The 26,829-nt window shown below is 44.4% G+C and overlaps 1 protein-coding gene and 1 long non-coding RNA gene across 4 annotated transcripts in view; one reads left to right on the top strand and one right to left on the bottom strand.

The window, feature by feature from the left end:
* Garnl3 (GTPase activating Rap/RanGAP domain like 3) overlaps positions 1 to 26,829 on the bottom strand; it is a 151,652-nt gene that overhangs the window by 109,837 nt on the left and 14,986 nt on the right. For 2 of the 3 annotated variants that reach the window (XM_071600977.1, XM_071600978.1), the window contains exons 3-4: positions 7,816 to 7,869; positions 2,062 to 2,131 (exon numbers count right to left, since the gene is read on the bottom strand). In XM_071600977.1, coding sequence (XP_071457078.1) covers positions 2,062 to 2,131; positions 7,816 to 7,869 — 124 coding nt within the window. The remainder of the gene's footprint in view (positions 1 to 2,061; positions 2,132 to 7,815; positions 7,870 to 26,829) is intronic. The other variant, XM_027944074.2, reaches the window with a different exon arrangement.
* LOC114099695 (uncharacterized) lies at positions 14,412 to 22,323 on the top strand. The gene is made up of 3 exons (XR_003583947.3): positions 14,412 to 14,846; positions 19,948 to 20,073; positions 21,387 to 22,323. It is a non-coding gene; the product is annotated as an uncharacterized lncRNA (long non-coding RNA).

Genomic DNA, 26,829 nt, shown 5'->3' with positions numbered 1-26,829 from the left:
GGCTAACAGATGCCTTGTCTGGGATTCTATAAGGCAGGGGTTCTTCAAGTGTGTTGCCTGGACCAGCAACATTACATCAATCTGGGAATTTGTAAGAAACTCAGATTAAATTTGAAACTCTGGGCTGGTCCCAGTGATCTGTTCTGATAAGCCTTCCAGGTGATTCCCATGTCTGCTCGAGTTGGAGAGCCACTGCTGTCAAGTACCATTCTGAGGTTCTATGACTTCCACAGGTCTGCAGGGTCTGCCTTTCTTCCCATGTTGTTTTCCCAAGCATCACTCTCACTGTTCACAAGAGCTCCATGCTACTTACTCAGCCAAGTGCAGGTCTTCACTGACAGCTGCACTCCTGCTGCTGAATTTCATCTTTACTGCTGCAGCCAGTTAACATGCACTGTACCCAGGTGTTAAGTGCTTTATTGTATCATCTCATTTAATCCTCATGTCAGCCTCACAAGGCCAACATCCCTATTGTATGGAAAATGGAAGCCAAAAGAAGTTCAAGATCACATCACTAGCAAATCATGGTTCAAGAATGACTTCAGAGCACAGGTTCTTTGCACCACTAAGGTTCAGAGAAGTAAAGCAATGGGCTGGTGATATAGGTATGGTAGGGCTGGCGTGTGGACCCAGGCCTGCCTGGTTCCAAAGCCTGTTTGCCTTGTATCCACTCAGCTCTGCTGCCTCACACTCTCTGCTAGGCAGAATCATCTGCTCACTGCCCTTGGAACGCATCATTGCCAAGAATCATGCTGCTTGCCCACATCTCCTGTCTATTCTCTGCCACCCGCCCACAGCCCACAGCTCTCCACGAGGCCTTCCATGTCACTTCCCTGAGATTCCTGGCAGAACGTTTCCCTCCCTTCTCTTGTCCCCCACCATGCTTTCTCTGTGTCCTGCTACATTTACCAATTCCCACTCTGAGTCACAGCACACAGCACACAGCTCCTTAAGGTGAGGCAGAGGTCTAAATTGGCATGGTGTCACCAGTGAGTGACAGAACAGGCACTGATTGAGTCAATCAATGTGTCTTTTAAGTGGCTAAATTCATTCTTTAGATATTTTATGTATCTTCTCTGCCCAGCTGGAAGACAGTAAGCTCCTGAAGAACAAGAATGGAATCTTTTATTTATTTTATATTTTCAAGAGTCCTCAGCCCTGCACCAGGTATACAGTCAAGTCCATAACATAAGCTTGAATTCACGTAGAATGCTGCTGGTGCACAAATCTGGTATAAATTTCTCTACTACTCAAACCCTGTAAAAAGGCAGCTTATGTTAATGGGATAATCAGGTCCTATACTAATGGATATAGCAACTCATTTTTTATAACTAGATGGAAACAGTAGATTTAATGTTCTTAACAGAAACTAAACAATAATAAGTAGAATTTTATGAGTACATTTTCCTAAAATTTGTTCAAAACTCTATGCAATTGAGGAAAAAAATCATAATTCTGTCTTTAAAAAAGGTAAAGATGCTTACACTGTACCTCTTTTAAAATGAAAACATATTCTTTATAAAAATCATACCAGAAACTCCAATGTCTGTAATTAGGAAAAGGTGGGTATCTTTCATCTATTGTAGTCATTCATCTAGTTCAACTAGTATGCTAGTAACAGGAGAGAAGATCACATAAATATTCCAACTCCTGTCACATACCCAGAAAGCAAAGGTGCTGAAAATCAGAATAAGTATTTCAATAATAAACCTTGAAAACCAGCTCTTTAAACTTTTAGAAACAAGGCAATATAAAAATGAAATGCTACCTTTATTAATTCACAAATTATTTTATTAAATCCATACACCATTAACAGGAAAATATCAAGCCACAACATATATTTAATAAACTGAAGACATGAGATTAAAAGTACATAACAATAAAAATAAAGATGATCAAATTATCATAGCCTTTCAGTAGATATTTATTCCAATCCAGTCCTTACCCTGTACTCACATGGTCTAACAATAAATATATAGCAAAAGATTTGATGAGCTTGGCTGGCAATCGTCTCTAAATCTACATCAATGGATCACCACTGAACAGGCAGCATCGACTTACCAGCTCCACAGATCCATAATGTTTCCTACTGAAATCCCCACGTCTACAGCCTAGGTCTTCCGAGACAGAGCTGGAACAAAAATGCTTCATCAGTATTATACATAGCGATCTGGCCACAAACCTTCTGCAGAAATCAACTACCATTTGCAAAAAGGGCTGCTATGGAACGGGCTTGCAGCGCCCTGGCTCCTCACTGCAGGGGAGCCTCCGTGCGACAGATACGGTCCCCAGCAGCCATTGCAGAGCCCGGGTTTCATGGAGCCCTCAGTAAAAAGAAAAATGCCCGAGTCATCCCTGGAAGTATAGGCAATGATTGAATTAAATATTTAGTCATTTGGAATCGATTGAAATTTCCAAGGCTACTGGTGGTTTATAATTTCATTTCTCTATTACCAAAGGGGATAGAAGCCCTGCAGTAACTTGAGGCAAGGGACAAAGCTGATGAACCAGATCTTGCAATTATCTTTCGCTTAAGTCTCTTTGTCCCAAATATGCAACATAAAAATAACCAGCATCATTTAATGCTATATTTTAAGCAGGAGACAAAAACTCCCAAATCCCAGTAGGCCCTACTCCCCAGCGCCCCCTCCCTCCACTTTAATTTAAGACTTTTATGTGACAATATGAAAAAAGACCAGGACTAACAGAAAATCTGAAAACTGAACATCTGAGCCTCTTCGATTTTTTTACCCAGCAGCAGCTAATACATCCCACTTCCTCTCCCCCTCCCCACAAAATCAGGCTTAAATCAGATAAGAAAACTCACAGGTGTTGTTGAAGAGCAATTAAAACAAAGACAAAATTGTTCCTGCGTTTACATCTTGAAAGCATAGTTATTCCTTCAAAAGGCACATACCTTATTGGCTAGTTAGTACCTTTAGGACCCCAAGCAGTACTCATGAAGGCAACAGAGATCCACAAAATACAAAACAGTTTTAATAAGTTTGGTTCTAATACGTCATGCAAACAACTCTAATAAAACAGAAAATAAAACAACAGAGGAATCACAGGTTTAATATGTTCAAAACCTTTGGAATGTAACGTGCAAAGAAAGGTGCACTCGGTACCTTTTCATCCTTCCTTACAAGGAGGCTACATTTTCTAAATTACAGCCCTCTTGGTAAATTCGGAAAGACACCAGCTCTGATGTTTAGCATCCACAGAACTGACTCTCTGCCAGGACACTGTTTGATAGGCTCCAAGGAAGACAGCATGAGAGGAATGAGATTAGAGAGTCTAATGGTATTCTGCCTCCACCATTTCACAGAGACGGCTGAATTAATCTTATATGAGGAATTTAACCTTTTGTCGTCCTCACTCCCTTAGCTGAAAATGTATAACAGATCAAGGAAGGCAGTGTGGGAGGGGTCCCAGATGCTGCCCCAGCTACCTTCCTGCTTCTAGTGACATCATTTTCTTCCCCCGCAAAAAATCTCTGAAGGAGAATTTTAAAACTTTCCCCTGTGGTGTGTTCCTGTCTGTTAAATCTCGTCTACACTCTCTCAACCCATCCTGCAAACCCTCCTAGAGACACCACCCTCCAGGTTCCAAGATCTTACCCCAGCAGCCTGAGGTTACTAAGAGATGGGGGCTCTTGAGAGGAGCATCCATGCACAGACCAACATGGGGCACAAAGCAGATGCTAATCTCAACCCACCGCTGCAGTGCCAGCCAGGCCCACAATGAAACCAGCATCAGCATCAGTTCTAATGCAAATGGCCCACAACACGAAAAGAGCAAGGATGCCAGCCCTTCCAGGGCTGCTCTCAGTGCCACTGAGGGGGTTCTAAGATGCGTGACAACAGTTAGAAACAAACACAAGAAAGACGGCAACCTTATATCCCTGGAGCAACCACCTCCCTTAGACACTCATAGGGGAAAACACTGCCCTCTGAAAAAAACTGAGGGAGCTACAAAGAGACTGCTGCTATCTGCTGCCCCCACCCCCGCCGCTAATTACATTTCATCCAATACACTGCAGAGAAAGAGAGAGAGAGAGAGAGAGAGAGAGCTTCCTCGTGGTAGGGGCCAGGCTGGACTCTATGGGGTGCATTTCTAAGGTTGCAGGAGGCACTCAAAAGCAGTTGTCAGATGTGCCCCCTTCCCAGGCATAAAGCACCAGGGTTCCAAGTGGAGGGGATAACCCTGGGCTCCAGAGGAGCTCTGTTCTCCTCTCAGTCCCAGGACTGGCCCTCTGCCTGACACAGAGTGGGCAGACAAGCAGTAAATGCTTGCTGCCTTAGAGGCATCCTGTCAGGGCCCATAACTTCAGGGTCTCGGTAGCTAGTGCCTAAAGGCATCCCTTGTAGGCAGGGAGGAAGGCTGCCTGTTGCCATCCTCCCTGATGGCCACTGGTCTTTGTTCCCTCCATTCAGCTAGTCTTGGCCCACGAGGCAGCCACTATTATATGTACACCAAAACCTGTTTCTCATGGGCTTGTTGCTGGACTACATTTGCTGGCCTTTGTTACAGTATATGTGACCATGTGACAGCTCTGGCCAAAAGTATGGGCAGAAGTGGGTGAACCACTTCCAGGCACATCCCTTCCTGGAAGGCATGCTGTCCTCCCTGGTGGCCACCAGAAGGACCTGCAGGAGGGCAGAGCTTTAGGGTGGAAAAAACCCATGTCTTTGAATGCCCACATGAAAGGCCATACCAAAGAGTATCCAAATTGGAATATGATGTGAGCAAGAAACAAACATTTAGCTGTACCAGTCAGGTAGGATTTGGGTTTGCCTGCTAAAGCCACTGTGTTGACTGAACTAAACAGCATCTCGTGAGGGTGCCCTGCAGCAACATAACAGCCGAGATACAGACCTGGTGGCAGACAGTAGCCAGTGAGAAAACTGATCTCAGAGGTCCCCAAAGTGGCAATGTGTATTATATAGTCACAAAATATTTGGTAACACTCATATCCACAGTAATTCAGAAGGTAGACCATGTACTTTATGAGGCTGCAGCTCCTGGGAAAGGGTCAGACAGAATCAGAGTGAAATCAGTGCCAGCTCCTACTGGCTGACCTTAACAAGGGTTTTTATAAGAAAGAGACCAGCTCTGGAAAGAACTAGATGGGTTTCAAGTGAAGATAGAAGGGAATAGAAAAAAAATAGAAAAAGGGAATAGAAAAAGGGCCTCAAGGACTTGACAAATCACTCTGTTTCTGGCTCCAAATAAGAGTCAGGTGAAATGCAGGTAGGCATGAGAGGTGCCTCTTCCAGATCTAGCCTGTGACCATTTCTCATGAATAACCCATGGTCTCTTTCTTTATTTGCTAGCTGAATGGGGAGGATGAGGACTGTGAGGGATTAAACCATAACATGGAAGGAGCCTTGGTCTCAAATGGGCACATAGAAGATTCTAACTAGGAATTCCCTTGCTGGGCTGTGCTGATGGTAAGGACCAACTCATACTGTTTTCAATCATTAAGAGCCAGGGCTTATCTATTAAAACAGGTAATTTTATCTCCATCAATATAGCTCTCCATAGGTACTGGAAACTAGTATTAGAATAACTTCCACAAAAGGCGGGTGTCAGAGGGCTGGTAGGCCACAAGGACTCTCTGATAGAGATTGGCAAACTGTGGACCAACCCAGCCCCTGCCTGTTTTTGAAAGCAAAGTATGACTGGAACCCAGCCATGCCTACCGGTTATGGATTATCTATGGCTGCTTCTGCAGAATGACAGAGGACTTGAGTAGTTCCAACAGAAACTAGGACTCACAAAGCCCAAGCTATTTACTAACTGGCCCCTTATAGGGGAGAAAAATAGTCATCCCTTCAAGTAGTCCATGAATCCCTATAGCTGGGTTCAGGTGCTTCTAGATTTTAAAACCCATCAGACTCCTTAAGGGAGCTTTGTACAAGTGCAGATTCCCTGGCCCTGTTCACAGAGGTTGTGTTTGGTATGTCTGAGATCCAAACAAGCAACCAAAAGACTTCTGCTGCAGGTCACCCACAGACAATGCTTTGAAAAATACTGCTCTTCCAGATACCGCTGGAATCCCCAGGAAACCTGCAAATGGTTCTACAGCACTTTTATAAAGAAGATGAAGGCCTAGGTCAAGGTTTCCATCAACGACGAGGTGCAGTGTGGTCCTTCCGAGCATTGCTCTGTTGCAGACCTGGGTTCTTAGCCTCTCTGGGCATCAGTCACATCATCTCTAAACTGGGTTGAAAGCAGCACCTACTTGACAGGGTTCTAAGCAGACAAAGCACTAACCATGATGTCTACTGCATGGAAACTACTCTCAATGTTATCTATTATTATTGCTCTTATTATTAATATAAGTTCCTCTTAGGCTTTTAGAGAGAGACCTAGGAAGAAAAGCTTAGCATAAATGATTATCAACTTTTTTATTCTTTTCTTTTTCTTTCTTTTTGCAGTGCTGGGGATGGAACTGAGGTCCTCCTACGTGCTAGGCAAGTGCTCTACTTCTGAGCTACATCCCAGCCCTGGGTATGAACTTTTTAAAGCATTTTAAGTAAAATGTCCTTTTTTCCCTCCTGCAGCAGTAAGGAGGACCTGGGTCAAGCACCAGCCTTCCCAGGACAGGCTGAGGAGAACACCCCAGCTCAGCACCACTCTCTTCCTAAAATTGCTGGCCTTGCAGGGTGACTTCATCTGGAAAATACCTGAGGCCCACTGCTGCAATGACGGGGAAAACACATGAAACCTGGCTGGAGGATGCCACCAGAACCAGGCAGGTGCCGCCGAGAACCGCGGGGCTTCCAATTCCCCACATGCAGTGTGGCCCAGCTAGAAATAGAAACCCTTCTGTTTCAGCAAATGAATGTGTGAGGGTGCTGGATCACACTTTGCAAGCATGAACAGAGTGGAGGACCTCCATGTTCAATTTCTACATATGGCCTGGGATGGGAGAAAAGACTTCCAGCTCTACACTGAGGCTACCCGAATTACAATTATGTAAGTCAGGTTCCTGGAAAGCAGGATAATGCCCTTTGAAAAGGCAAGAGCTGTCAAAACTGAACAAGAGAAGAAAGGGAGCCGGGCAACCCCCAAAGGGAAAGCCCAACTCATGACACAGGCCCTCACTCAACTGGCCCAGAGATCAGTGCTGACCCTCACAACGGGCTTCAATATTTCCCAGCCCCAGTGGAAGGGTTAAAGCCAACAGTGACAATGGGGACACCCCTTGGGTCAGCAGAGAGAATTTGTGAAAATCAACAGACAATTTTTTGAAGCCTACCAACAGCCACTTCAATGTCAGGATCTCCAGGAGGAACCCTCCCCCTCCTCTACCCAAGCTGAGAGCAAGAGACAGATGGAAGGATTCCCCTAAAGAAGGCCAGAGAAGCGTTTAACTGCTGGATTTCAGATTTGGGCTTGGAGGGAGCTCAGGGTGTCTTAACACAGGTTTTGAATAGCTGATAGCATGTTAGGGCCCAGTTGTCTCGTTTTGTGAAGATATGTCAAGTGACAGAAAAGCAGAGATGCAATTACACATTAATTTCTAATGATGAAATGGAGGAATTCTGTCCTTTTCTGAAGGCAGTGAAGTATGAGGAAGAGGTCTGGAATGAAGGAGTCTGGGAAATCAGAGCCCTTTGATTCTTAGAACTCCCCAGATGGCTCCCTGTTCTCCTGCTGTGTCTGGGGGTACAGTGCTGGGTGCTCCTTGTACTAGGATCTTAAGTTTACCCTCCCTTAGCAAGATGAATCAGCCACAAGGGTGGTCCTAGACCCGAATTTCAGTCCCACCATTTGCTAGCTCTGTGACCCCAGTCAACTACTTACCCACTCTGATCCTGTTTCCTCATCAGTAATATGGGATTAAAATAGTATCTGTCTCTGTGAAGCAATTAAAAGACATCATAAGGTGTTTAGCACAATGTGTGGCACATTAAGTAGTAATTAAATAAATGCTAATTATTCTAATTGTCAGAAACCTCACATTTCTTGGCCATCACCACACCCAATGCATCTTACAGAGTGCCTGTTGTAGTAGATCATCAATAACTATCTGTTGAATAAACTCATCATGAATAAATGCTTAGCTCTGCTCCCCTTTGCTCTACCTGAAGGTGTATCTCTGCGTCTTCTACCTCCCTGCTTCCCGACCTCCCGTTGTATATTCCCTGCTGCACCTTCAGACACATTTGATGTCAGGCTGTTCAATTAACTCTCTCATTCCAAACTTTCTCTTTGAAGTGCTAGAGGCTGAACCCAAGGACACTTTATCACTGAGCTACATCCCTAGTCCTTTAAATTTTTGATTTTGAGGCAGGGTCTTAATAAGTTGCCCAGGCTGACCTAAAACTTGTGATCCTCCTGCCTCAGCCTTCTGAGTAACTAGGATTATAGGCATGTGCCATCACGCCCAGCCATTTAAATCCTCTTTTGTTTAACATTCTGGAATGAATTCCTTCTACAATATTTATGTGTCTACTAAGTTTCTGGCAAAGACATGTGTGCTCTAGAATTTATCTGATTCTCTAGTATTGATGGTTTTATGGTAATTCACTGCAAGATTCCCTTCACTAATGATCTCTACCAGTGCCTTCAAAGTTATATCTCTGAAATAAAAAGTGGCAACCATACCAAATATTGGAGAGGTTGTGGAGAAACTAGAGTTGAAGTTCTTTTACTCATTCAGAGATAGTTACTCAGCACCTACAAGGTACCAGGTACTGTGCCAGGTGCTAAACCTGTGATGCGTGGTCTCAGCTCTCAGAGAGCTTATGGTGCAGTGGAAGAGATAAATCCAAAGTCCACAGAACTTCCCAGGAACAAAAATACTGAGCACGTAAAGCACACCTGTCTATAGGAAGCTGGTAAGATGGTCTCCAGTGTACACAAAGCCTGGGAGCTGCCACATTCTTGTCAGCTCAAGACCCACCACCTGGACACCTGAGAGATGTATCTATACAGTGAGTGATTCCTGCAAAGTGGAATGTTCCCACACCTGCTCCCTCCCTCCTGCCTCTCCAGAGGATCTGCTGGCTTCTCCGTTTTTGTAAGCTTAAGATTGCTAGGTTTTCAAGCTCAGGTAGAATTTGCTTTGGGAAGCACTGCTCCCTGGGCATCTATGAATGCATGACCAAAAAACGTTAAACAGAAACTCAATGTAAGGAAAAAGACTCAGCAGACAACATATGTTGCTGTGCACCTCCTTTAACCACCTGCAGATCTACTTCTGTGGGGAAATCCCTCCAAGATCTGTCTTCCCTAGTTTTTCAAAGTCTCCCTCCTAGGAGTCATAGACCTGCTTGGATGTGCACCCAGACCTTAAAGGGAGACACTACCCAGAGCATACTTATGTACAGTTTGTAGGTGGCCAGAACTATAGGAAGCACCAAGGTCATTTTGACCCTTGCTACTCAGTGTGCTCCTTGCACCTGAACTTGTTAGAAATGCAGGATCTCAGGTTCCACTCCAGATCCACTGAAACAGAATCAGCATTCTAACAGACCTTCCAGGGACGCATCCAACACTGAAACATGAGATGCTGTGTTCTAGACCTTGGTTCTCAAACCTAGCTCTCTATCAGAATCATCTGGATTTTTTCCTCTAATTGGTTTTACTATGAAATACTTCAAGATAAATAATAATAAAGAATTATGTAATGAACAGTACAGATACACTTGAATTCCTATGTACCTATCCCTGACCCGTTTGATCTCTCCCTCTCCTGACATAGTTGTTAACTGGGCTTGTACACCCTGCTAATTTTATTTTATTTTTATTCTGTTTTTTGTCGTACTGGGGATTGAACCACAAAGAAATACCATAAAGAAAATACCATAAAAATACCATATTTATGGGGCTGGGGATGTGGATCAAGCAGTAGCACGCTCGCCTGGCATGCATGCGGCCGGGGTTCGATCCTCAGCACCACATACAAATAAAGATGCTGTGTCCGCCGAAAACTAAAAAATAAATATTAGAAAATTCTCTCTCTCTCTCTCTCTCTCTCTCTCTCTGTGTCTCTCTCTGTCTCTTTCTCTCTCTCTCTTAAAAAAAAAAGAAAAGAAAAAAGCTGAATAAAAATACCATATTTGTACATCCACAAATATTTCTATTTTTTTTTTTTTATCTTGAGACAGGGTGTTTTTAAGATGCTCAGGCTGGCCTCAAATTTGGGATCCTCCTGCCTCAGTCTCCTGAGTAGCTGGCATTGCAGGTATGCACCATGCCTAGCTTTTTTTACATTTTTATATTTATATCTATGTACTTATTCATAAACAATACATTATACAATGCAGCATGTTTTAAATTTTTATACAAAAGAATACCATACCATATATATCTTCCTGCAACTACTTTCTTTGGTTAAACACTGTGCTATTGAGAGTTGTGCATGGGTTTACCTGTGGCTCTAATTCATTCACTTACAGTGTCCTGCTGTATCAATACCCCAATGTTTGTCCATACTATTATCAGACATTTTTATTGTTTTCAATTTTTAAACAATACTGTAATAAACATCATTTTACATGTCCCCTTGAATACAGGTGCAGTCACATCCTTAGATTATATCCCCAGGAGTGGACTGCAGGGTTGTGTGTGCATTGTTATTTTTTCTCCCTAGGGAAACATTTCCTTTCCAATTCACATCCTGTGAACAGTTTATGAGCTCTACTTGCTCCACATCTTGGCCAGCACTGGGTGTTGTCAGACATTAGATTTTGCCAGTGTGAAGGATGGACAATGGTATCTCACTGAGGTCTGGTTTTAATTTGCATTCCCCTGATAGCCCAAGGGATATTTCTTTTATGCTTATTGACTATTTGGACTACCTGTTCCATGGTCTGCCTATTCCAAATCCTGTACCCACTCCTTTTTAGTTTTTCTTGGTCTTTTCCTGATTTGTAGGATTTATATATTCTAAATACCAACTTTTTTTTTTTTTGCTAAGAAATCTCAAACATCCCCTTTCAGTAAGTTGTTTTTCTTTTATTGTCTATGTAATCATACAGAAGTTCTAAAATTCTAGTATAATATTTTCAATCTTTTCCTTTATGATCTTTCTTTGTCTGCCTTTAAGAAATCTTTTACCACCATGATGTCATAAAGATTTTCTTTCTTGTTTCCTGCAAAAGTTTTTAAAGTTTGCTTTATATTTTTTTTATCTAAATATGTAAATTCCCAGTTCCTACTGCAGACCTTTTTTATCTGCATCTTTAGGAGTGGGATCTATATACCTGTATTTTTAGCCAAAATTCATTACATCAGCGATTCTCTTACAGCCAGTCTGAGAAACGCAAATAGATTCATTTCTCACCCACTAGATGCCAATGAAAGGCATTTCCTACAAAATCCCAGGAAATCATCTCATCTCTGCCTCCTTGACTGGTGGGAAGAGACTTCCGAGACATCCAGGGCCACAGACTTAGGACCATCTGGTGTCCAACCTATTATCTGTGCTAGGGCATCCTCTCCAGTCTCCCCTTACCCGCTACTAGTGATATGAAACACTCCATGCCCCAAGGTTCTCTCTTCTTCCTGCTAAACAGTTTGTATTTCTATATTGAGTTGAAATCCATCACAGCTTAATTTCCACCAGCTGGTCCTCCATCTACACCCTTTCATTTTTCCTTAACTTCCTCACCGTCGCTCACACACCCCCGGCCACCTGTCTAGTCTGGCTCTACTCCTGCTCCCAGCCCTCCAGCCTCACTGCCTTCCTTCCTTTTCCTTCCACTTGCTGAACTTCTTTTTGCCTTGGACCCTGCATGTCCTCTCCAAACTTCTTCCTGGCAGCTTTCCCCTGGACTAGGGAATACGAAGAGGGTATTTGGTCAACATCTGCCTCCTGACCAGAAGAGCTCACAATGGTAGGTTCTCTGGCTGAATCCTTAGCACCTCACATAAGGCCTGCACAGAGTTAGCTCTTGGAAGGGTTTAGTTGACTGATGGATGAGTGAAAGAATTAATGAATGAGTGAAGGCAAGCCAGCCAGCAAATAGTATTAAGATCACGTCTGCAGGAAAGTCCTTCAAATGTGTGAGAGCCACCATTTTCTCTAGGTTTTCTGTCTTTAGTAGGATACTGGGAGTGACCTGAGAGGTTAAGGCCAGCTCGCCTGCATAAGTGTGTAAAGTAGGTTCACAGCAAACACACTGACCACTTCATCTCTTTCCCTAGGGTCAGACAATCCCTGGGATCACGATCCCACTGGTAGCTGAAGTGAGATGCATTACGTTCACGAAATTTGTTTTTGAGTGAGACATAAAAATATTGTAAATATTGCTTCAGGTTAATCTCAAAAATTTCATTTCAGAGGTTAATACAATGCCAGCAATATGAATTAACAAGGAAAATGCTGTGGGAGCTACCACAATGGACAGAGGGTAACTCGGCTCATGAGCTGTCAGCTCGAAATGAAGTGGCATTTCCTATGTCCAGAGATTGGTCTTTTTCAATAAATAGGTAAGTCAAGTAAGTGGGATGAGTGATATTACATAAAAAGTCAATCAACTACAACTATCAAAACTCATCCAACTTGTATACTTAAGATCCTAATATTTTTTCATATAAATTACAGTTCAACAAAAGAAAAATTTAAAAAGTCAATCAAAGAAAATATGGAACTCTAACCCAAAACTTTAGTAAATTAATATCTATATGTTTAGAGAAATTATATATGTATAAATATTTTCTGATATTTACATAATTCTGTCTAAACTATTAGTAACTCATTCCCTGATTGTTGGCAAAAAGCATCTTCTTAATGGGCCTCAGTGCCAATGAAAGGGCATGATATGAATTAACTCAATAAATACTGATAATATTAAATAAGTGGAGGATGTACATTTGCACCTCTTTTTAGGAATATGTGTACCTGAGCATCAATGACACAGAGAAGAAAAAACTTTCTTTGTGGAAAACTAGAATTTGCTGTAGTCTAAAATTTTCTCCCTTTGGGAATATAGCTATCAGGGAAGAAAACCTGTTCTCTATTTTCTGTACCTGAAGCCTGCAAATTAAACTGACAGAGACAGATCAACAGGACAGAAGGCAGACAAATCCTATTTTTAACTTGGTGTGCTAGGGCGCTCCACAGAAAAGAAATGAAAACCCAAAGACACAGGTAGACTTGGGGACTCATCCACCACTTTAACAAAAGGTGATAAACCGTGGGGCTTCTAGGGGTAGAAAACCATGGGAAGGTGAATATGGGGGAATGAAGGCCAGACAAGGGCTATGTCATGGGGTTTGTCTCTGCAGACTCATCTGGTGGCTTCTCTGGGTTTGGTGAGAAGAGTTCTTCTTATGGTGCAGGTGAGAGAAATGTGTGCCCTGCTTCTGGGAGTACACATGGGGAGGGAAGGGAGCTTCCCATGTCCGTTTTTTCTCAACTGTCTTCAGCCCCAAATAATCTTCATGCCAAGGTATATTGTGGGGCGGCCTATTCTGACCTTTTATAGCCAATACCAATATGTAAAAAATGTAGTCTTGAACATAAAAGTAAATGCTTTTTATTTTAGGTCACACGGAGTTGACATGAATTTTGCCTTGAGGTGACCCAGCACAGGGGCAAGGCCCTGGGCTACATTTTAAATGACTTCTGTGTCATATTTTAATTTTGTGGACCAAGTTAGAGCCAAGCTTATCTCTGCTGTTTTCTTCCAGGCACATTCAGACCACAGAGTAGAAGAAAAGCAGTTTACTTGTGCTTTCAAGGTCAAACTATATTTCTGAAAGATCTAAAATGTTTAATCTCTAAGCTGCTCAGACTCTGAAATAGTCTCCTAAGAAAATGGAACTGTGAAAGTAAGGGCGATCAGGGGTAGGAAGAGAAGGGAGACAGATACACCAAATGCACAGAGCCCCGGGAGGCAAAAGCCCTTAACTAAAAACTTTAACTATCATAGGAGATGACACAAGAACAGCCAGCCTGTTTCTGAGGCCAAAATGGGATTTATAAGATGAGTGCTGGCTAAGGTGAATTTAGGGCAGGGCCACCCAAACTATGGCCCTTTGCCTCTTGAAAGTACTGATCAGAAGGCATGATACCCCCTAATCACTATTTATAGTGTGTCCTTCCGGTGTCTGTACTGTACTTTGAGTTGAGGTGAGCACCAAAATGGGTTGCTGGTCCCTGAGGAATATAAAATTTGAGAGAACTGAAGACTAGAATAGTCAAAGGAACACAGTTCTTAGTAATGGCCTAACTTCCTTGGGGAAAATTGATTGCTTTGTTATTCCTGCAGGGGACCCGGAGCTCAACAGTGAGTCCAGAAAGGGGCCAGCATGTCCTTGCAGAGAGCGAGGCCATCTTCCTTCCTGATTTTAGGTCACATGGAGCCACAACAAATGAGTCCTTTTCGTGTGCCTCAGTCTATCAGCAGCATCTTTAACTCCATGTTATCTTGAATGATTACTGTAGTGGAGCCCCTGGCCCTAAAACAGGGAAAAGAATAAGTTTCCTGTTCTTTGTTTCGCATGTGAAGGCGAGAAAACCACCGAAGTCTGAATCAGCCTTGTGGGCTTCCTGTCTATCTGCCCTCATAGAGCACTTGGGACAGATTGTACCTACTGATTAGCTGGCCAAGCTGGGCCTTGCATGAGCAATCTGCAAAACCAGACCTAGTTTGCTTAAGGCTGCCCGAAACCGCTTCCTGCAGTAAATAATGTGTGTATGTGTGCGTATGCTTAACCCAGAGTATGGGAGGATATATAAAGGGGGGGAAAAATAAAATCTCTCTCTCCTGGATGAAGAACCTTGGTGTCCTGTGTCTTTTAACCTCGCCGTCCCTCGCCGGACTTGGCTCCTTTGGCCGGACGCGGCAATTGGAGGTCCCACCGAGATCCGGAAAGCAGGGGTAAGTGGACGGGGCTCACCTTCTAAAGGTAGAAGGGGGAGGATTGGTTTAAAGGTAATTTAAAGGAAAAAGGGTACGTACCATGGGAAATTCAACAGCAAAAGTTCGTCTGGCCAACGAACTGAAAGAACTGTTGAATGCACAAGGAACAGGAATCAAAACCAAAACTGCAACTAAATTTGTTGAAATAATTGCCCAGGCATGTCCTTGGTTTCTGACAGGGGGATTTCTTAATAATAATGATTGGGATTTAGTGAGGCATGACCTTCAGAAATTATTGCGGGACCGGGGTTCGGATAGCGTCCCAATCGCCACCTTCTCCTTATGGAGATTGGTGAAGGATGCTTTACTGACAGATAAGGTCAAAATCAAGGAACAACTTGCTGAATGTGAACAGGCCCTAAATCAGGTACAGGAGGAACAAATGGCCGAGTCCTTAAAGGATGAGGGTCCTCTTGAGGACTCGGGCTCGGGGAATAAGAAACACCTCCAGATCTCTAAGCCCGAAAAGGAGTTTGAGGACCCCAGTTCTCTCTCTGAGGAAGAGGAGGGATTAGAAAGAGAGATAGAGGAATTGAAACATTGCCTTAAAAGGGCGAATGTGAGGGTGCCTAGCGCCCCCTCAGTTGCCGCGCCTCCTCCCTATAATCCTGACTGGGATGAGGACACCCCTAATAGACGGGTGGGAGTCTATTGGGGTTCTAGAGCAGCTCAGGTTTTCCCAATGATCGAAAACGCTGATGCTGATGGACAGCCGGCCAGAGCCCATGTCCCCCTAGCCTTTAAGGACATAAAACAGCTTAAGGAGGCGGTCATTAATTATGGACCTCATGCCCCTTTCACATTGACCCTCTTCGAGTCTTTCTCAGCCAGTCAATTGATTCCCAATGATTGGCAGCAACTTTGCAGGGCTGTGTTGTCTGGAGGGGATTTCTTATTGTGAAAAAGTGAATATCACGAAAGGTGCCGCGAGCTGGCTCAGATTAACCTAAATGCGGGCCATCAAAGACGCAATGTTGAAATGTTAACAGGAACTGGGCAGTATGCCACCATAGGGCAACAAATTAATTACGACCCAGGTGTTTATGCTCAAATAGCCTCAGCTGCGGTCCATGCTTGGAAAGCCCTGCCCATTTCTAAGACTGAAACAAAAATTTCCAAGATCTCTCAAGGGCCCTCTGAACCTTATTCGGACTTTATAGCCCGCCTAATGCAGGCTGCTGGAAAAATATTCCCTAATCTGGAACAGGCTATGCCACTTATCAGACAACTGGCATATGAAAATGCTAACACTTATTGCCAGAATGCCATCAAATCCTCCCGAGCCAAAAGTACAGATGACATGATTCGAGCATACAAAGATATAGATGGGCCTCATATTACTGGTCAGGTTTTGGCTGCTGCCCTTAAGACTGGACTACAAAAATCTGATAACAGGGGAACCCGCTCTAAGGGGTGTTTTAAATGTGGAAAAAAAAGAGATATAAGGAGAAACTGCCCGGAAAGGAGCGAGGGTGCTGGCAGAGGGATGCCTGGAATTTGTCCTAGATGTCATAAAGGGAATCATTGGAGCAGTGAGTGCAGGTCAAAATTTGACATCCAGGGTAACCCAATACCGTCGGGAAACGGGAACAGGGGCCCGCCCCGGGCCCCGGAAGCCAAAGTGTACGGGGCAGTGCAGGGACAGAACAGTGCCCTGGGGAGTGGGCGTCTCCGCCGCTTCCCACTGACCAACCCCTTTCTATCTGGGAACTCCCCAGGGGAACACCAGGAAGTGCAGGACTGGACCTCAGTTCCACCTCCCGAGCGGTATTAACTCCCCAAATGGGACCTCAGACGCTGCCTACTGGGGTTTTTGGACCCCTTCCAGAGGGGACGGTGGGACTAGTGTTGGGATGAGGTAGCGCAACTCAGTGGGGCTTAAAGATTCTTACGGGGGTTGTTGATACTGATTATCAGGGAGAGATAAAAATAGTAGTAAAAGCTACCCAAGGAATTGTTATTCTTCCCCCCGGGGAGCATATAGCTCAATTGCTGCTGCTACCCTTAGCTTCCATTCCTGGACACGCCCTCCATGGGTCCCGGGGCGAAGGCAGCTTTGGCTTTACTGGAACTCCCCGGGCCTTCTGGGTAGCTCATTTGGATTCACGTCCCAACCTGACCATTGAGATACAGGATAAGGCTTTCAAGGGAATACTAGATATGGGGGCAGATGTCTCTGTCATTTCTAAAAAACAATGGCCACCTGCCTGGCCCCTCCAGAGTCCCTCAGCTGTACTACAGGGAATAGGACAGACCCGACCAAAAAAAAGTGCTTCCTTTTTAAAATGGAGAGATAACAAAGGACATAGTGGCCATTTCCAGCCCTATGTAGTTACTGGACTCCTCACAAACCTTTGGGGGAGGGACTTGCTTCATCAAATGGGGGCTATTCTCACTACCCAGACTTTAAAAGGAAATAATGACTTTGTTAATGACACAATGCTAGACATGGGATGGATCCCTGGAAGAGGACTAGGAAAGAGACATGAGGGCAGAATATCACCTGTGGATCCAGCAGAACAGGTTACCCGGCGGGGAAGAGACTGGAGAAGACTGGAAAATTTATCCTAGGGGCCACTGAAGTGCGGCCACCTCCACTGTCCATTACTTGGTTATCAGATGACCCTGTGTGGGTAGAGCAGTGGCCCCTAACTAAAGACAAATTACAGGCCGCTTCCCTTTTGATTCAAGACCAGCTTAAGTTGGGACATGTGGTGCCCTCTACCTCCCCTTGGAATACCCCTATTTTTGTCATACAAAAGGGGTCTGGGAAATGGAGACTTCTTCAGGACCTACGGGCCATTAATAAAACTATGCAACCCATGGGACCCTTACAACCAGGGCTACCTTTTCCTACTGCGATCCCAAAGGATTGGCATCTTATTGTTATAGACTTAAAAGATTGTTTCTTCTCTATCCCCTTGGACCCACAAGACCGAAAGCGTTTCGCTTTTTCCTTGCCTTCCACAAATTTTAGGGAAACTTACCAGTGGTATGAATGGACCGTTTTACCTCAAGGGATGGCTAATAGTCCTACAATGTGCCAATATTTTGTAGCTGAGGTTTTACGGCCCTTTCGACAGCAGTTCCCACAGCTCTACCTCATTCATTATATGGATGACATCTTACTGGCAGGACCCAAAAAAGAAAGGCTTCTTCAGTCTTATGAAGTCCTCCAATCCCTTCTAAAAGGGGCAGGGCTGGTCACAGCACCCGAAAAGGTGCAGTTTCAACACCCTTACAATTATTTGGGATACATCATTAATAACATAGGAATCTTTCCCCAGAGACCCCAGTTCCAGATAAATCAGCTCAAAACTTTGCATCAGTGGCAGACATTCCTCGGAGAAATACAGTGGCTGCGCCCGTCTTTTCACATTCCAACCGGAGAGCTCAAACCCCTGTATGACCTCTTGAGAGGAGATCCTTCTCCTACGTCGTGTAGAGTACCCACACCAGAAGCCTTAAGAACACTGAGGCTAATAGAAGAGGCTCTGCAGGACATGCAGATTATGCAGATAGATTATTCTCTGCCCTTGTCATTTATAGTTCTACCTTCTAAAATTACTCCCACAGGAGTGTTCTGGCAAACGGGTCCCATTTATTGGGTCCACTTGCCGGCTTCTAACCCCCGGGTATTGACTCCCTTTTATGAGCTAGTTATTAACTTAATTTGAAAGGCTAAATATTTGGGTGATACATTGTTTGGAAAAACCTTTGACATACTTATTCAACCTTACACTCAAGATATGATACACAAGTTACAACAAGGACATGACCTTTGGTGTCTCTTCCTGTGCAGCTTTAAGGGTCAGATTGATAATCACTTTCCTAAACATAGACTTTTGGAGGGCTTTAAAAGGTGTCCTATCATCTTCCCAAGGATTATAAAAAGAGAACCTATTCCAAAGGCCCAAACTGTATATACAGATGGGGCCAAAAATGGATTTGCCGTCGTTTTTGATGGATCCCAAATCCACCGACGACCTGTGTCAGGTCAGTCGGCCCAAAAGACAAAAGTTGAAGCTTTAATTATAGCTCTCAAAGTTTATAGTTCCATTCCCCTTAATGTATATACTGACAGCTTGTATGTAGCTAATCTGGCTCTAGTCATAGAAACAGCATCATATATTGGAAAGCAATCCACCATCACAGAACAACTACAGGTAGTTCAGCTTCTCATTTGGGCCAGACAAGATCCTCTATACATTGGCCACATCCGAAGCCATTCGGGGCTCCCTGGACCTTTGGCAGAAGGCAATACAAAGGCAGACGCTGCTACTCATGCTGTCGGCCTTTCCTGTGTAACAACTAAATATGATAAGGCCCTACAATTCCATAACAAATTTCACTTAAATGCCCAGTCTTTACGCTTCCATATGGGATGCTCACGAGACCAAGCTTTACAAATTGTCTCATTATGTCCAACCTGTGCACCATTTATTCATTCTCCTTCCCTTGGGGTTAATCCAAGAGGACTACAACCTAATGATGTCTGGCAAACTGATGTTACACACTTGCTTTGGTAAGCTCTCCTTTATACATGTTTCCACTGACACATATTCTGGCTTCATTTTTGCCACCTTACATACTGGAGAAAAGGCTAAGGACGTAATCAGTCATCTTCTAAAAGCCTTTTCCTCCATGGGCACCCCACGATGCCTCAAGACCGATAATGGTCCTGCTTATGCAAGCCAGGCAGTCCAACGGTTTTGCACCCAATGGGAAATCAATCACAAGACTGGAATCCCTTACAACCCACAGGGACAGGCTATCGTGGAACGAGCCCATCAACATTTAAAAACTTATTTACAAAAAACAAAAGAGGGGGAGATATACCGGAGTTGTCAGGGACCACAAGCACTTCTAAGTATAACTTTATTCACTTTAAATTTTTTGCTTGTCGATTCTAAAGGCCGCTCGGCAGCGCAGTGGCATTTTTCTTCTCCTGAGATGCAGCAGGCATAGGTAAAGTGGAAGGATCTGGCCACAGGGCAGTGGCAGCCACCGGCTCCGCTCCTGGCAAGGGTAAGAGGGGCTGTGTGCGTTTTTCCTCCAGGAGCTGATAAGCCCATCTGGATCCCAGAGCGCTGTGTTAAACCCGTGCAACAAAGGGAAGAAGTGGTTGACTTTCAAAATGATTCTCCCGGGATGGCTCCTGGTTTCGCTGTTCCTTCTAACAATGGTAAGGGGTGAAGAGGGGCAATGGTGGGCGGTGGCCCGAGCTTGGCCTATGCCACTGCCAGTTCATGCTAATTCTAGTTTTCTCCCTACTCTTTTCTCCACTTCATGTGACTTAAATGCACCTTGCCTTGCACCCCGGGGAGATTCCATTACTCCTTTTAATGGGTCCCGTGTGTCCCTTAAGGGAGTTTTTTGCTTTGCCATGAGCAAAAATAATTGCATCTCCCTCCGAGTTAAAAATGTGACTGTCTGGGAAGATCCCATGCAGTCAAGCAAGGTGTCAGATGGCATGCTTTTAGCTGCGCTCACACAAGTAAGCCAGGGGATGCAAAGTGGCTCGGGTGACACCTCTAATGGAACCCTAAATATTACTACCCTAATGACAACTTCGGAGGTGGTAGTACCCATGACACCAAAGAATAAGACCCATAATGCTACCGGTTTCCGAGCCTCTCCCCTGTGTACTCCTAATAAAGAATTCCCTCCAGTCTTTACGCCCTGTCAGGGCTCGTCTTGGGACAAACATCAGGTTACTGATGGATTCTCCCTTTCCCCCTCACTAAAGAGGTTCATTCTTAACGCTTCTAGTGGCAACTCTTCGGTTGGGGATGGCTGGGCCTGGTTTCAGTGGCTGGTGGCAAATGAACGGGGGGCCACGGCGGATATTTCTGCAGTGGCGCAATTTCTGGGAACTCGGGACTGGCTTCATAATGTTTCTGGGTCCGTCGCTGAGACTCACAATGGCCGGCGCTTCACACCTCGTTCCTATAACTCCTTATTTACTAATGCCTCTCTGCCTCCTGCCCCAGTTTGCCTCCAGTCCCCTTTCCTGTTTCTGCTGGCTAATGACTCCACCAAAGATTTTTTAGACTGTTCTAATGTCACCTGTTACCTGGCCGAATGTTGGAATGCCTCTTGGTCCGTAGCAGTAGTGATGAAAATTCCAACCTTTGTGCCGATTCCTGTTACTGCCGATTCTGACCATTTTCCTCTTGTCAAGCTGCTAAGACAGCGTAGAGATTTTGGAATTACAGCGGCTATAGTTACCGCTGTTGCAGTTTCCGCAGCTGCGGCTGTTACAGCTGGAGTTGCCATGGCCAGCCAAGTACAAACTGCTGCCACTATTAATCAAGTTATTCAACAAACATCCACTGTACTTAAATCTCAAAGTAAAATCAATCAACATATTTTATCTGGAATTTTGGCTGCTAATCAAAGGATAGATCTGCTTCAGGCTCAAGTTGAGGAATTGTCTGATCTGGTACATTTGGGTTGTATTGATCAACGTGCACATTTATGTATAACCTCTGTCAGATTTAATGATTCCAGAAATGCTTCTCGCATCATCGGAGAATACCTGTCCGGAACCTGGTCCTTGGAAGCAGAAAACTTGATCCAGTCTCAACTGACTCAGATTGCTGTTTTGAATAGTACCCATGTCGAACCAGTGACTTTGGGTCAACTCACCAGTTGGCTGTCCTCTGCCTTTTCCTTTTTTAAGGAATGGGTGGGAATGGGCATTTTTGGGACAATGTGTTGCTTTGGTGTTGTACTTTGTTTGTGGCTTCTCTGTCGCCTTAAAGCTCGCCATACGCAAAAAAAGGCAATGATTGTACAGGCTCTTGCAGCTCTAGAACAGGGTGATTCTCCACAGGTCTGGCTTGCTCATTTAAAAATGTAATCGGTTCCCATAAAACGGCTCCTTCGGTGTGTTTATCTTGTGGTACCCAGAGACGGGCAACTTCTACGCTCATGTCACAACCTAAGACAGGGGATCAGGGCCTCCCCAGAGACGGGTAAGTGACATGAGGGCGGTAGACGACCTAAGACAGGGGCCACTTGATTCCGCCTCCACTTTGCGAAAAACAAAAAAGGGGGACTTGTAGTGGAGCCCCTGGCCCTAAAACAGGGAAAAGAATAAGTTTCCTGTTCTTTGTTTCGCATGTGAAGGCGAGAAAACCACCGAAGTCTGAATCAGCCTTGTGGACTTCCACTGAAGTCTGAATCAGCCTTGTGGGCTTCCTGTCTATCTGCCCTCATAGAGCACTTGGGACAGATTGTACCTACTGATTAGCTGGCCAAGCTGGGCCTTGCATGAGCAATCTGCAAAACCAGACCTAGTTTGCTTAAGGCTGCCCGAAACCGCTTCCTACAGTAAAAAATGTGTGTATGTGTGCGTATGCTTAACCCAGAGTATGGGAGGATATATAAAGGGGGGGGAAAATAAAATCTCTCTCTCCTGGATGAAGAACCTTGGTGTCCTGTGTCTTTTAACCTCGCCGTCCCTCGCCGGACTTGGCTCCTTTGGCCGGACGCGACAAATTACCATCTACCTTCCTCTCCCTTCAACTCAGGCCACCTCCCTTCCTGGGGCCTCATTGCTCCTGGGCCTTCTAATATCACCTCAATGCTAATCACGCTCCCAGTCAAACACCCAACTGGACCCTTCTCCCCACCTGCAAGCTCAGACATCTGGCTTCTGGACACAGTCCACAGACGCCCCAGAAGCCACCCCCCGCCCACCCAACACAGCCCAAACCGGATTTCCTCCTGACTCCTCCCAGCCATTTGGGAACATTCCAGGGTTCTCTCAAATCAACAGTTAATCAGTCACCTGCGATAGCTCCCCGCCACCACGTCCCTTTGGAAAATTGTGTGACTGTATCTGTGTACCTGTGTTTCATTCTTCAAAGGAACAACACACTTGCTTGCTTTAAAACTCAGAGCACATAGACCTCAAGGGGAAAACCTGCCCCCTCCTGCCCCACATAGGCAACTTGGAACGCTCCTGTGTATCTCCCAGAGGTGATGTGTACACTTACAAGGAAAGGGCAATACATGTTCCCCTCTGCTTACACAAATGGGAGTGTATTACAGTCAGCCCTCCGTATCCACAGGCTCCACATCTGCAGATTCAACCAACCACAAATCAAAAATATCTGGAAAAAATTGCATCAGTACTGCACACATAAGGACTCTTTTTTCTTATTATTATTCCCTAAATAACCATTTACACAGTATTGACTGTTACTATAAGTAAAATCAAGGTGATATGAAGCATATGGAAGGACAATGTAGTGAACCACACTGTCTCACATAATCCACAGTTCTGGGTACCTGCAGGGGTGTGGAACCAATCCCCCATGGATAATGAATGTTAATTGCATGTACAATCCTCCTCCTTGATCTTGTTCTTTTTTTTCCCACTTGACATATCTTGGTGATTTTTCCAAATCTGTACCCAAAAAGCTCCTGTATTCTTTCTCATGGCTGTGTAGTATTCCACTGAATAGCTATATCATGTTGTATTGAACCAACTCCCCAGTTAATGGTTTCCGATATTTGCTATTACTAATACTGCTGCAATGCATGACCCTGAGCATGCACTTTTGCACATGACCATGTTTATAGAATCCTGCGACATCTTTCAGTTTCTTGCTCCTTGCCCCTTTCTATCTCCACTGTGTCTGCTTTAGCATTCCACTGGCATCTCTGCTTTATTACTCTTAACTCACACTTAATAAATACTTGGTGTGTACTTTCCACAAGCCGGGGACTCCATTCAGATGGGGAAGAACAAGGGAATAAAGAAGCAGACCCACCCCACAATATCCCTGCCTACCTCACAACTGTTGAAGCTTTGGGAGCTTACCAAAAATCAACCCCTCTCTCCTCTGTGTTTGGAATCAGTAGAGAATTAGCGACAGGAATCAAACAAATGGGAATAAAAACATGAACTTCCTTACCATCAGTGTTTCTTTGGCAAAAGAGGCCAGTCCTACAGCCAAATGGGCTTCCTACTGTGTCCTCCATGTTCAGACCTGGAGCAACCCTCTTGTGGGAGAGTTGGATCTGTAGAGGGGCAGACGGCTGCCCAGATGGTGGCCAGGGGAATTGCTGTCTCATGACTGACAAGCTCCGGCAGGGGACAGAGACAGACAGGCCTCTACACCAGCTTCTAGAAGACTCAGGTGTATTTTCCAAATGGAAATAGGAGGTGAGATGAGGCACCAGCTCCATGGGCAAGCAGATCCCAAGAGGGAGAGAGGAAGTGGGGAGGGGACAGGTTAGCTACCCAACCTCTTTGCCCCTGCCCCAGGAAAGTGGAGAAGTTTCTTCATGGTAACACAAGATTAGCAGGATAGAATTCCTCTAACAGTAAACCAAAAAGCTTACTTTCCATCACTCTGCTTTAAAACAAAGTGGCTCTTCAACTAGGAACAAATGAGATCTTTCGAAGTTTCTAAAGGGTATTTTTGAAAAAAAGGTTTAAATAAAAAAAATTGCCTACTATTATGCTCTCTGACAAACTCTTTTGAATACTTGTCTATTTTCCTCAAAGATAAAAAAAATAAACTATTACTAATTCAGCTTAGTGACAGGAATTGAGTCTGAATTATAGGATTTTTAAGAAATCTAACTTTATTGTAGCATGTTGTAATTGAACATAAGAAAGGCTGATGTAAACAAGAATTAGAAGATTATTCCGAAGTGATTAAAACATTTTCAAACTTTTTTCTGTCCTTTCCTCTTCTGGCTGATATCTTTTTAAGGCAGATGGCCCTGAACGACCATCTTTCTGATACGTTTACTTTGCTACAATACTAGAAATTTTTTCTTGCATAGCCCAGAGCCAAGTTTACACATTAGGAAAGGTGAGAAATGCCTCAGGGTCTTGCACTCAGCCTGCCCCATGCCACTGGGTCTCAGAGTTCCCCAGGCTTCCTGATCAGCAAGTTTATAGTCAGCTTTTAGTTCTGATCCCTGACCTTTCTTTCTGCTGCATTCGACACCATCAGCCAGATTCCTGAGTCCCACCACTAGGGACTCTAATTAAACAGGTTCCATGATCCATTTTTTGACAAAATTTCTGAAGTTATTTTTGTGACTGGCCACAGACTGCTCCCCTTCTCCTTGACACTCCTCCACTGGCTTTCACAACCCACTAGAGCCCTGTTCTCCTGCCTTCTGACCACTCCTTTTCTTTTGCATGGCTACTGTAGCTCACCATTGCAATAAGAACTAACACATCTGCCTGAATAAAGGACCATCCCAGAAGAAGCAGACAGAGATCCACAAGCCAGGATGGACAACTCAAGGCATTCCTCAGCTCCTTTTCCTGGATGGGGAAGATGTCCCTCAAGTCACAAAGCTGGCAAGATACACCCAGGATGCCTGTGGCATATGACATGGCCTGTGACATGGTAGAAAATGGACAGCAGGAGTCAAGGAGGCAACAGGTAGAGAGATAGGCAGGCTGCAAGGTTGGAGGTGCAGGTAGCAAGAGAAAAACAATCTGACTTGGTAGCATTTATACATTTAGGCCCTTTAATGGCCATTTATCTAACTTTTTTATCTGACCCAACATTCTTATGACTAGTAGATTAGCTTCTCAGAATGCATAGCTAAGCTTAGCAGACATCTAGCCTTCTCTAACCCTAAAGCTAAAAATGCTATAAAATAGCCGGGTGTGGTGGCACACCCCTATCCCATGACTCAGAAGGCTGAGGCAGGAGGATTAAAAATTCAAGAATAGACTCAGCAACTTGGTGAGGCCTTAACAATTTAGCAAGACCCTGTCTCAAAATAAAAAAATAAAAAGGGCTGAGGATGTAGCTCAGTGATAGAGTGCCCCTGGATATAATCCCCAGTACTGAGGATAGGGGGTGGGGAGAAGCTCTAACATCTGAAACCCACAGAGAAGAATGCCTTGCCACGTTGCAGCTCATCTACCCTATGCTCCTACCAGTGTAAATGGTAAACACATTGATTTATGACTTACATTTGTTCTGGCTATAAAAAGTTCATGCAACCTCTTCCACAGTGGAACATGTCATTCAGGATAACTCAAATCCATGTTCCTAGGCCATGGTCACTCACATTTGGCTCAGAATAAACAATATTCTCATTTCCTTTAAAGCAGAGATGTTACTTTATGTCAAGACACAGGTTTATCAAGTCCATTCTAATCTTCCTCTGAAATATTCCTAAGTCCAGCCTATCCCTTCTGCCCCGACTAGAACTCTCGTCTCCTACTCTAATTGGTCCCCACTGCCAACAGACTCATCTAAATGCAATTTAGCTGTCCCCTGACACTATTTTCTTTCCAATATGCAATTCTAATTGTGCAATGCCCTGCCTAGAGTGTCAAGGCCAGGGGTTCCCATTCCCCCAATGACATGGCTCTACCCAACCACCAAAGCTCACTGCCCACCACTCCTCAAGAAGCATCAGCCAAATCAGACTGCTTCAAGGTCTCCCCACACCTCTACCTGGTAGTTCCCCAACTTCAAGTGCTCTTTCCACTGAGAAATTTTGGACTGTCCCAGCTAACAACACTTTTATAAGTCCCCTTTGCATCCCCAGCACCTGGCACAAGGCCCAGCTCTGGCTTGGTCAGTTTCATTGGTGTACAGCACTGGACTATAAGATTCTTCACTTGACAGTACCAAAATGCCCTGTGGCCAGTGACATTCCATAAACACCTTGATTGCACACCTGAGTGTTCTGGGGTTGAGAGATGGGCACTGGAGCTAGACAAACCTAGGTTCGAAACCCTGCTGTGTGTCTTGGACAACTCTCTTAATCTTTCTGCCTCAGCTTTCTCAAGTGTAAAGCGGGGATAACAGTAGCAGCCTCATTTTTTTTTTTTTTTTTTCATTTGTGAAGACTAAAGGAGAAAACGCATTTAGGATGTTTGGGGAAATGCCTGTACATGGGTGATAGATAAATATTTGTTGAATGGATAACTTAATGA

This window comes from Marmota flaviventris, chromosome 13 (genome assembly GCF_047511675.1).
Source record: "Marmota flaviventris isolate mMarFla1 chromosome 13, mMarFla1.hap1, whole genome shotgun sequence".
NCBI lineage: Eukaryota > Metazoa > Chordata > Mammalia > Rodentia > Sciuridae > Marmota > Marmota flaviventris.
The sequence above is the reverse complement of the archived record's forward strand: the minus strand, read 5'-3'. Positions and strand labels throughout refer to the sequence as shown.